Raw genomic sequence first — 12,568 nt, forward strand, 5'->3', positions numbered from 1 at the left:
TTGAATAGCAGTAGTGAGAGTGGACATCCCTGTCATGTTCCTGATCTTAGGGGAAAGGCTCCCAGTGTTTCCCCATTGAGAATGATATTTGCTGTGGGCTTTTCGTAGATGGCTTTTAAGATGCTGAGGGATGTTCCCTCTATCCCTACACTCTGAAGAGTTTTGATCAAGAATGGATACTGTATTTTGTGAAATGCTTTCTCTGCATCTATTGAGAGGATCATATGGTTCTTGTTTTTTCTCTTGATATGATCTATCATGTTGATTGTTTTAAAAGTGTTGAACCAGCCTTGCATCCTGGGGATAAATCCCACTTGGTCATGGTGAATGATCTTTTTAATGTACTGTTGGATCCTGTTGACTAGTATCTTGGTGAGAATTTTTGCATCTGTGTTCATCAGGGATATTGGTCTATAATTCTCCTTTTTGGTGTGGTCTTTGTCTCATTTTAGGAATTAAAGTGATGCTGGCCTCATAGAACGAGTTTGGAAGCATTCCATCCCTTTCTATCTTTTGGAACAGCTTTAGTAGAATAGGTATTGTTTCTTCTTTAAACGTGTGATATAATTTCCCTGGGAAGCCATCTGGCCCTGGACTTTTGTGTCTTGGGAGGTTTTTGATGACTACTTCAATTTCCTCCCTGGTTATCGGCCTGTTCAGGTTTTCTATTTCTTCCTGCTCCAGTTTTGGTAGTTTGTGGTTTTCCAGAAATGCATCAATTTCTTCTAGATTGCCTAATTTATTGGTGTATAGCTGCTTATGTTTTTAAAATTGTGTTTGTATTTTCTTGGTATTAGTTGTGATCTGTCCTTTTTCATTCATGATTTTATTGGAGTCTTTTCTCTTTTGTTTTTAATAAGGCTCGCTAATGGTTTATCTATCTTATTAATTCTTTCAAAGAACTAACTCCTGGTTTTGTTGATCTCTTCTACAGTTCTAGTCTCTATTTCATTGAGTTCTGCTCGAATCTTTATTAACTCTCTTCTTCTGCGTGGTATAGGTTTTATTTGCTGTTCTTTCTCCAGTTCCTTTAGGTGCAAGGTTAACTTGTGTATTTGAGCTTTTTCCATTTTTTTGAGGGATGCTTGTATTGCGATGTATTTCCCTCTTAGGACTGCTTTTGCTGTATCCCAAAGATTTTGAATGGTTTTATCTCCATTCTCATTAGCTTCCATGAATCTTCATAATTCTTCTCTAATTTCCTGGTTGAGGAAATTAGCAGGATGCTCTTTTACCTCCACATGTTTGAGTTTCTTCCAAATTTCTTCTTATGATTGAGTTTAAGTTTCAAAGCATTATGGTCTGAAAATATGCAGGGGACAATCCCAATCTTTTGGTATCAGTTGAGACTTCATTTGTGACCCAGTATGTGGTCTATTCTGGAGAAAGTTCCATATGCACTTGAGAATAATGTATATTCAGTTGCATTTCGATGTAAAGTTCTGTAAATATCTCTGAAATCCATCTGGTCCAGTGTATCATTTAAAGTTCTTGTCTCTTTGGAGATGTTGTGCTTAGAAAATCTGTCATTTGCAGAAAATGTTGTGTTGAAGTCTCCCAGTATTAGTGTATTATTATCCAAGTATCTTTTTACTTTGGTTATTAATTGATTGATATACTTGGCAGCTCCCACATTCGGGGCATAAATATTCATGATTGTTAGGTCCTCTTATTGGACAGACCCTTTAAGTATGATATAGTGTCCCTCTTCATCTCTTACTACAGTCTTTGGGATAAACTTTAATTTATCTGATATGAGGATTGCCACCCCTGCTTTCTTTTGAGGACCATTTGAAGGATAAATCGTTCTCCAACCTTTCATTTTCAGGCTGTAGGTGTCCTTAGGTCTCAAATGAGTCTCTTGTAGACAGCAAATAGATGGGTCTTGCTTTTTCATCCAGTCTGACACCCTGCGCCTTTTGATGGGATCATTAAGCCCATTCACGTTCAGAGTAAGTATTGAAAGATATGAGTTTAGTGTCATCGTAATACCTATTCAGTCCCTGTCTTTGTGAATTGTTTCTTTGGGCTTCCTCTTTCTTTTACAGGGTCCCCCTTAATATTTCTTGCAGAGCTGGTTTGGTGGTCACATATTCTTTCAGTTTCTGCCTATCCTGGAAACTCTTTATCTCTTCTTCTATTCTGAATGAGAGCCTTGCTGGATAGAGTATTCTTGGCTGCAGGTTCTTCTCATTTAGGACCCTGAATATATCCTGCTGCCCTTTCTGGCCTGCCAGGTCTCTGTGGACGGGTCTGCTGTTAATCTGATATTTCTCCCCATATAAGTTATGGATCTCTTTTCTCTTGTTGCTTTAGGGATTTTCTCTTTATCTTCGGAATTTGCAAGTTTCACTATTAAATGTTGAGGTGTTGAACGGTTTTTATTGATTTTAGGAGGAGGGGAATCTCTCTATATCCTGGATCTGAATGCCTGTTTGCCTCCCCAAATTAGGGAAGTTCTCAGTTATGATTTGTTCAAATATACTTTCTGGTCCTCTGTCCCTCTCGGCGCCCTCTGAAACCCCAGTTAAACATAGATTTTTCCTCCTGAGGAAATCTATTTCCCTTAACCTTTCCTCAAGGTCTTTTCATTGTTTCTCTCTTTTTTCCTCAGCTTCCTTCCTTGCCATCAACTTGTCATCTATGTCACTCACATTTTCTTCCACCTCATTAACCCTCGTCGTTAGGACCTCCAGTTTGGATTGCATCTCATTTAATTGATTTTTAATTTCAGCCTTATTAGATCTAGATTCTGCAGTAACAAAGTCTCTAGAGTCCTTTATGCTCTTTTCCAGAGCCACCAGTAGCTTTATAGTTGTGCTTCTAAATTGGCTTTCAGACATTGAATTGTAATCCAAATTCTGTAACTCTGTGGCAGAGAGTACTGTTTCGGATTCTTTCCTTTGTGGTGAGTTCTTCTTTCTAGTCATTTTGCTCAGTGCAGAATGGCTAAAAATGAGTTGTACTTGTTAGAAGCGCAGACTCCTCTCTGTAGCATTCCAGTTGTTCTCTCTTTAAATCTCAGGTCAAATTCGTAGGTTTTCAGGATGATTTGAAAGTTATCTAGGTAAGTTGGTGGGGACAGGTGACTTGGGGACCCTACTCCTCCACCATCTTGCCCCGCCCCCCTAATGGCAGGTTTCTACGACCATGAGGCCAGTGACAAGAATGCAGCATGGTTGGGATGGTGGTGGTTGGGACAGCAGGGTCCTCTGCCTGGCTCCCCTCCTAAGCATCAGAGGCAGCTCTTGAGCACGGGCTTCCAGTTAGCCTCTGAAAAATGCCCAAGAACTGCCCAGCCATCCACATTCACTGGCAAGCAAAGCACCTGGCACGAGACCAGCTTGAATGGTGCTGGGAAGGCATACAGAAAGATCCTTTTTGGTTCTTCCAATGGGCTTTGGAACTTCAAAGGGATTTGTAGTTGGTTTATTATTATGTTAGCTAATCACTCAATGTCTCCCATGCTTGGCACCCTGAGGAGTAAAAACAGAAATGAAATGAGTTAGAGCCTCAGCCCCACGGACAGAGATTAGATATGCAAAAACCTCACAAAGTAACTACCCAACATAGTCACAAATGGCGGTAATAACAACAGTTGGTTTTGAAAATCCCAGAAAGGGTCCCGTCCAGATGCCAACACAACACGTATGCAGGTCACCCTGAAATACCCTCCAGCATCAGGACCTCAAGATTGACATGGACCCTGCAGGTCCGGGAAAGCTCCATAAGACAAGGTTGAATCAGGAAAGGGGAAACAGGTCCTTGCTGTAGGGGATCAAAAGTTAATTTATTTAGCAAAGTCTTCAGTGTTCACCTTGCTGTAAAACAGTGTGTAAGTGTTGACAAACCTCATGGTGGTTGTGGTGGCAAAGCCTAAAGCCATCGCAGCACAGCGGCTGATACACCCGGCAGTAGAATCCTGCCAGGGCACCAAGGTTAGCCCCCAACCCGGCACCATGGTTAGAGCCCCCCCACAGCACCAAGGTTAGCCCCCCACCCAGCACCACAGTTAGAGCTCCCCCCATGGCACCAAGGTTAGCAACCCCCTACACACACACCACAGTTAGCCCCCCCACACAGCACCAAGGTTAGCAACACCTCCCATGGCACCACTGTTAGCAACACCACCACCCCACCCCACCCCCGGCACCACGGTTAGCACCCCCCCATGGCACCAAGGTTAGAGCCCCTCCCCCCAGGCACCATGGTTAGGCCCCCCATTCACATCCCACAGCGCCCGGCTGGGCTGCACACACCAAGCAGGTCAGCATGGGGCACAAGTGCAGGTACGCATGCACCTGGACGGGGCGGCGATGCTGCATCGGGTCCACCCAGTGTGTATAATATTATACAACCAAAAGTCAGATTGTTCAGATTATTTCTTCTATGAAACACGAATAACGTTTCCTAGCTTTCACATCTTTTTAGCCTATTGAATCCAAACATTTAGTGTTTCACATCTAACCCAACACTGATTTCAGAAGGAATCTTTGCGAGGTGCCTGGGTGGCTCAGTTAAAGGTCCAGGTCTTGGTTTCAGCTCAGATCATGATCTCATGGGTCATGAGATCGAGGCCCTTGGAGGGCCCCCCTGAGAGCCTCTTCCTCTGCCCGCTCCGCACCCCATGGGCTGTCTGTCTCTTGTACTTTCTCTTTCTAAAATAGATCAAAAAATGGGGAAAAAAAAAAACTCTGTTACCTGGAATCCACCGTCTCTGTTCTATGGCAACACAGAATAATGGCTTTGTGGAATTGGAAAAACAACTGGAGCAACCGTAAACAGAAATGCCAAATTATTGATAGTTACTATTGCTGATTGAAATATGTATAAAATGGGTAAGAAAGCCCATTCTTTCAAGCTAAATACCTGGGAGGTGGGGGAGGGGCAGGGGGAGGGGAACATCTTAAAATGAAAATCCTATTTGAAAATGTTTTGATCATTGAATGTGAGATCCTTTCAACATGATCGGAAGAACTGCGCAAGAACAGGCAGTTATCTTTCTGGTTATGTTTTTTAGTTTGTTTGGGGGGAAAAGAAACTGGTCGGTGTCCAGTTACCGTCTACTTCATCGTTGTATTGCAGTAACAGTTTTAAAGTCACCATTGCACGTCTGCTTTGGATGCATCCCTTTGTGAAGTGTAGCACTTGGGGGTGGCAGGGAAATGCAGCATCTGCTCTCCTTCCCTTCCTCTCCCCTCAGCAGAAATGGGTTTATCAACAAGTCACAAGTTCAAACTGCTGCTTTTCTTTAAAGCCAGAAAATGCTGAATCCATTCAGAATTAATGCAAATGTTTCAGAACTGGGTTTCTGATGTTCATAAATACATTTCCTTATTAGATGAGAATGTGTGACCATTGGTGTCAGTGGGAGGATATTACTTTCAAAAAGAGGACAGAAGTATAGTCCAGAATCTCTTGTTGCGTTAGGAAAACTAGAGAACTCTTTTGGAAGAGTTGGAAGATGCAGGGGGGAGAGTACTTTGGAGAAGATACAATCAAGGTATCTCACAGTATATTAAACGAAAAATTTGAATAAGAAAGAAAGAAAAGGAAAGGAGAAGAAAAAAAAAAAGAGCCTAAGCCAAAATAGTCAGGGAGGACTTCACAGAGAAGGTCAAGTGGGTACTGACTCTTTAAGGCTGCATTTATTTTGGATAATTGGAGAAGAGTTGCAGTAGTACAAACAAAAGCTCTTTTGGGGAGTGTTTGTAGAAAAAGAGACAGTTAGAATGGTAAAAAAAAAAAAAAAGTTGGCAAGATTTGGTAGGTAATTGCTTAATCATTTATTGATCGTTCATCCAATACTTGCTATCAGTTAGTATCACACCAGGAGCTGTGTATTAAGTGATGAGCAAAACAGGCCCAATTCCTGCTCTCTGACAGCTTACCCTTCCTCCAGGGAGGTAGCCAATAAGTAGGGGAGCCATAAGTAATTCTAAAACGCATGGTAACTATGATGAACATGTTCCATGGAAAGTGGCCTAGAAATGGCCACACCCAGAGGGGACACTGATGCTGAAAGATGACAGACGATGAGGATCTGAAAGGACAGAGGAGAAGTTCATTCCAGGCAAAGGCAGCAGGATCCGAGAAGGGCCTAAGGAGGAAAGAGGTTGGCCTAGTTCATGCACCACACGGACTCCAGGGAGGCTGACTGCGTAGGGCCTTAGTGATCACTCTTTCAGCTTGGTTCTTACCATGGGTCATGGAGAATTCCTGACATCCAACCGTTGAAGTGCTCATATAATCCATACCCAGTTTGTTGATGATGACACTTTACACATTATTGTATAAATTAATTAAGGAAGAAGAATGAAAGGCAGCCGGTGGGATTGTGACCATCCAGAATTTAAAAGAGACGGGGTATCAATACACATTTATTTTAAAAAATTAGATGCTTTCAACTGTGAACCAGAATTGGTAGCCTTCATGGTGTGAATATGTAACATACGATCTTTTAGGAATATAATCGATAAGGTGTTGATAAATTAGTAATATAGATAAGGATTGATAAAGCAAAGAATAAATTTTAAGTTTGAATCATAACGTGCAGCTTCTGTGTGATAACGCAGTGCTGCTAATTCATGACTCATTAAGATATTAAAACTAACTGTAACGTAGATGAAGTCCCTTAGTATCATCTGTGATGGTGAAAATAGGAGTGAGATTATAGAGTCCAGTCAAGTCCAGGCCAGACAAACATCTGTGACAGAGTCGAAGGCCAACATCTTAAGCAGCTGACTTTAGTGATGCCAAAGTAACATTTAAAAAGCTATGTGAAAAAATAAAAAAAAGCTACGTGCATGTGTATATGCATGTGGTGCATATGTGTAAAACGTCACGTGACCTATTGATTGGCACCCTCCGGATAATTATGTCTATTTACCACACACTGCAAAGAGGGATTTTTTTGACTTCTAGTGGATCTTATCCTTTCATCCTTCTGTTTGTGATGGTAACACTCATAAGTTGAGACATAAGTCGATGATAGTTGGACCTTATATTCTTACCTTTTAGGTAAACCCTTGAAAACGGTCATGACTTAACTCTTCTACTGCACCCTGGGAAACACAAAATGCAGGATAATTTCTATAGCATCTCTTGCCATGTTCTGTATTGCCCATTTAGTTCTATTTTAATTTCTACTTAAAATCCACTTATGTATAAAAAAAATTAGAATCTCTGGGCATGTCTACAATGCAAACACTCTGGTACAAGATTATAGAGCATTAATACTCTGCCAATTTGGACCTTTTCAAATTATTTTAAGGCAGTTTGCGATTCTTTGATTCATTATCTGTAATTAGATTAGCCCTATCTTTTTAGTAAAAAAAGAAGTGATATTTATTAGCATATGCATATGCATAGAAAAATGAACTATAAACCTATTTCTAAACCTTAGAGTATCTTTTAGGAAACTTTGAATGTCGCCTCTGCCATTTTTACTTGACTAAATACAACATGTCTTCCCTACGGACACATTAAGTGGATCCCTTTGTGTCGCGTGGCACCTTCACTGCGAATGAAGGTGCACATGTACGGGGATATTCTTTGGGAGGTGAGGCTATTTGTGGCGTTCTGTTTTGCTGATGGTGATGGATGGTACTATGATTAACAGCCGTCTTTTCTGGTGATGACATATGGGGAAAGTTAGCATTTCTTCTTCTTTAATGTTTTACTGGCATCTTTAGAGTGTTATAAAACAAGCATTTACTACTGAGTAGCTAAGCATTTCTCTCTCTTTGTTTCTTTAATTAACGTATTGATCTAGACTGCATCTATAGGATCAAGCTTATTGAGACAGACGGCCTGAGCCTCCTCAGGAGATCATTGCTCTGCTCCACACTTTTTCAGTAAATAAAATATGGACAAAACTGTAACATGTGGAAGCCTAAGAATCCATTAAAGACTTTTGGCAACTGTGCCTTAAAGTTACTTCAAAAATAATTGTGTTTTATCACTTCTTCTATGTCATTGTATATAGCAGGGGTTTTAAAAAGACCAAATACAGCTCTCTGATTTCCATTTAATGCAAGAAGTAATAAAGTTTAATTGTATACTTGAGCACGGGGTGTCATTTCCAGTATATCTGATCAATAATTCATCGATTGCCTTTGGCTCAGAGTTATATTTGAAAGAAAATGTAGCCAGTGGGAGCTTATCTAGCTGTAGCTTCATCATCTCAATTAATTATGCTTTTCCTGCATTTGGATCATTAGGCTACCAAAGTGACAGCAGATGGCGAGCAAACTGGACAGGATGCTGAGAGGACCAACAGGAGAGCAGACTCCTTAGGAGAATTCATTAAGGAGCTTGCCCAGGATGCAGAAGGTATTAGAATCATTTAATTTAATCATTATGTCTCCCACCAGAAAAATAGAAAAAGGGATTACACAGGATTGGAATTTCTCTAGTAAGAAATGACATTTCTCAACCTGAGGGTCGGGTTTTGAAAAGTATTTTGGTTGGGATATTCAAGGGCATTCTCTGCTGAGCATCTACAGTCTACAGTGTTAAATTAGGGGCCACAGTCCGTGAATTAGTAATTATGGGGGCAGAGTCATGGTAAATTGAGTACAGTTCCTTAGGAATGCTTTCATTTTTAAGGAATGGCTATTATGATTAAACTAATGGGCAACTTATGCTTTGCCATTGTTTGTATTCAAAATTATTCAAAAAATTGTTAAATTTTTTAAAGCTAATGTTATCATCCTGCTCAGTACATTAAAGCAGCACTTTAATTTCTCAAAATGGCTTTTAAAATACTTGGTGCTGTTTTTAATGAACATCTGTTGCTTGGGGTTTGGATTTGCTATCTTACCAGAGGCTTCAGTGCATTTAGTTCCTAATTCTCTAGGAATTAGTTCTTGGCATCTACCAATTCTCTACTGAGAATCAAAGTGGAAGCCAGTTGGGGGCTAAACCACAGGTTAAGAACTCTTATAGGAAACACGGAAAACAGCAACAACAACAAAACCCAAGATCTTAAGTATCTATTATTATACAAGAAACATACACGCATGTTTAGAAAGTAAGAAAAATGCTTCAGCTTTTTTTCTTTAGAAAATAAAATATTTTTATTGCTGTACAGTGCTATGTATTTTAGACATTTTACTTGGAAATATAGCCAAATAAATCAGGACATGAGATAACGTTCAAGGCAGATCCTAACAGGGAATTCTTAGGAATCCCTGGCCAAGAAGAGACAGAGACTCCCAAAGATTTCCCCGCTGCAAGGAGCAACAGAGTTTTAATCTGAAGCAAAACATGTCAGGATCTGAAACAGAAGTTACACGTACCAGAAAATTCGTGATTAACTCATTATGGTTTATCCTCTGCTCACTGGAGTTTTTGCGCTTTCCCTGGTTTTATTTTATTAATGCAACTTGAGGTGTTCTCCATCCCGCAGTCCTTCTACCCCACACATATAAAAAACAAAAAAAAATCCCATTGCAAGTGAGACAGTTTCCCTCTGCCTGGATCCATGAAGGCCTGTCAATGCTTACAGCCTATCCTGGAAGCTTATTTTGAAATCATTTCAATCAAACATTCATGCATAAGAATAAATGCTTGTGCATGGTTTCAATAGGCTCCAACATCAGCCCTGCTCATTTGTTTCCTCTGCGTTGTGCCCACCACCCGGGCTGTGCAAAGGCACCAGCAGGGGCAGGTGGAAATGAGATCTAGGCCAGGTTTGCTCATCACCCACTGTCCATCCATCTGAGGGGTCGCCCATTCCCTAAGCTGTGCATCAGGCAGGCAGTCTGGTTGTGTCTGTCCAGATGGGACAGTGCTTTGCTGATTCACATGAAGAACCCCGTGGGGTAGCCGTGATCCCGTACGTGGGAGAAATGTGCACCCTCCTCCCTTCTTCCAGCAGGTACTAATGTAAATGACCACAAGTATGATAAGCACAGCCCTTTAGAAAAGAACTTTGACAAAACTAGTCCAACTATCGAAATTTCCTGAATGTTTAAATTGGAATATGCAAGAGGTAAACCGAATCCTGACTGAGGCGTTTATATGGTACTGCAAGTCTTGGCGGTTCAGGAGATTTTTTTTTTTTTTAAATAAAGGAAATTCACCAAAAGCCTTAAGTAGGTCATATATCCACACCCATTTTGTCTCTTATAATTATACCAATTGGGGATAATATCAGTACTTTTAGTTTTATTAGTGACAATAAATTGCTGTGGGAAAAGTACATGTGTTAGCCCAGCATTTGTCTATTTCAGTTTTATTTTTAGGGAGATGCAGCACCTTACTCCCCATCTTCCATCCTAAGTCATGGTCTCTTCCTGCATAATCAAGGTCTCTTAATCCAAGGCATTCTTATCTCACTATTAAGTTTTAAAATCTACTTTGCTGTGACTTCTGATTAGATCACAAATATGCTATATTTTATTCCATGAACTATTAGAATTAATGATTGAATATATATAAACATGTATATATATATATATAAAACAACCCATATATAGATATACATGTGTGTGTATATATATGATGTATTAGCATATGTACCAACATATATTAGGACTGAATAAATGCTAGACACCTTCTTTCCTATTTCTCAGGTCACAGTAGTATTTGTCATTCATGATGAATTTACCCATCAGAGGATATATTTTTTTTAGGCTCAGTAGGAAAAACAACTTTGTTTCTCCTGAGGAATTAATGTATTTATATGTTACAGATACTGTGTACTTAGGTATCCCTTTTTTATCTGCTGCTATGCTCTGGCTCCTGAGATACCGTCTATTAATATGTCTTCTGATTTACATTATTTTTTATCTTTAGTCCATCTCCTTTTATGTTAATTTTATCTTATTTTAAAGATATTTCAAAACTACTTAAAATTCTCTTTGAAATAAAGGAGAAATATATAAGTAAATTTAAGAGATATATTAATGTTACAATTATCCTCAATCCTATTGAAGATGGACTGAACCCACAGTGGATATCTTTGAATAAGAGACTTAACAACACATTCATCTTTAGTTTTAAAATATTCAGAGAATTTCCAAATTCCATATGTAGAAGCAGAAGAGCAATCACATCTCTTCTATTAAAATGATGCCTTGCTTTCTCAACACAGTATCATTTTGCTAAAGCGGCTGGTGTGTGCCTTAATAATTTCTTCTAGTTGTTTCCATAATTATTTTCATTTAAAAGAAAGGATACATATGCTCCAAAAGGTCCAGGCATCCCTTTCTTTTCCTTTCCTCTCTCTTACATCATTCTTTTTCCAGCAAGCTCTTCTCTGCAGAAGTTTGGTTTTGAGAAGAGACCACAAGTGAGGCTGCATCTCTCAGCATTACCCCCTTACCACCTAGACTCAGGACCTAATGTCCATCAAATTTCAAAAAATATCTCTCGTCAAAGCTCAGTATATATTCACTTAATGAAAGAAAAGCATACACCTTTGACGAGTTGAGAAGTGGGATTTATGAATGCAAAGAAGGTCAGGGATTAGTTACATAATACAGTTAGTCAAAGTCAACATACAGACAGGCCAAAGCAGGAGAGGTGCCATAAGGGGAACCAAATCTACCGCCTTTCCTGAAATCTAAGAAGTATAAACCATACATTTAATCGTTGGCATGTTCTGGCATAGTTCTCGCAGAGTCTGCTGGATCAAGGAGCTTTCCTTCATCAGGCCATGGTCACTGTGGTTCCTTGACAAACACCCCGCAGCCTAGGTGATAACTTAGCAACGGTGGGGGTGGAATCTTGAGAAGGTTCTTTGGTGTATGTCAAAGTAGGAGGGCTAAGTATTGGCCAAGAAAGAGCCACCCTCACTAACTCCTAGGAATATGGCCCCTGAGCAATAATTTCTGCCACAGGGCTAGGAATGGCCATACTAGTTCTTTAAAAGAGTTGATTCAAATTGTTCTGCAGGTTAAACTATGGCTGTTAGAATAAGGTGTTGACAGCAGCAGCTTTCTAACTAAACACCTTAATCACGAAAAGAGAATTCAAAAGATATATTTTGGAAAGGGTAAAATTAAAGATTGAAACCCGATTCCTTCTGCTAAACCATGATTTTCAAACTCTAGCATACAGCATGAAGCCCCCAAGGGCCTGTTAAAACACAGATTCCTGGTCCCCTTGGGCCCAGAATTTTTAACTCAGTAGGTCTGGGTCAGGGCCTGAGAATCTCCGTTTCTAGTCAGTTCCTGGGGTGAAACCAGTGCCGCTTGCTTAGAGACCACATCTCAGAACTGCTGTGCAAACTCGCCATGTCACACCTGTCGTGGCTGCTCTGTTTGGCCTCTGTCCACCTGTTCCAGGGACCCTGACTACTACCCTTGGGATAGCTCCAGCCAGTGCCAATCGGGACAGTTTTTCCGAGAATAGAAGTGAATTTTCAGGATCCTTTACATCCTAAAGACGTCTTAGAATCTAGCGTTGAATGGGATGAGCACTGGGTGTTATTCTATATGTTGGCAAATTGAACACCAATTAAAAAAATAATAATCTAATGTTGAATAGTAGAAAATGCCTCTTAGCCAATCCTCATCCTGGGGATGTTCCCAGGTGATAGTACAGAAGTCAGGGTTTG

General features: G+C 40.1%; 1 protein-coding gene and 1 long non-coding RNA gene across 3 annotated transcripts in view; one reads left to right on the top strand and one right to left on the bottom strand.

The window, feature by feature from the left end:
* LOC144316935 (uncharacterized) overlaps positions 1–11,732 on the bottom strand; it is a 36,156-nt gene extending 24,424 nt beyond the window's left edge. Inside the window, exons 1-2 of one of the 2 annotated variants that reach the window (XR_013382752.1) lie at positions 11,593–11,732; positions 7,014–7,064 (exon numbers count right to left, since the gene is read on the bottom strand). This is a non-coding gene — a long non-coding RNA (uncharacterized LOC144316935). The remainder of the gene's footprint in view (positions 1–7,013; positions 7,065–11,592) is intronic. The other variant, XR_013382747.1, reaches the window with a different exon arrangement.
* The window catches only part of LAMA2 (laminin subunit alpha 2), a 597,066-nt gene that overhangs the window by 453,910 nt on the left and 130,588 nt on the right, over positions 1–12,568 (top strand). The window contains 1 exon segment of the mRNA XM_077902686.1: positions 8,223–8,334. Within this exon segment, the coding sequence (XP_077758812.1) occupies positions 8,223–8,334 (112 nt within the window).

The sequence above is a fragment of the Canis aureus genome, chromosome 1, assembly GCF_053574225.1.
Source record: "Canis aureus isolate CA01 chromosome 1, VMU_Caureus_v.1.0, whole genome shotgun sequence".
Classification (NCBI taxonomy): domain Eukaryota; kingdom Metazoa; phylum Chordata; class Mammalia; order Carnivora; family Canidae; genus Canis; species Canis aureus.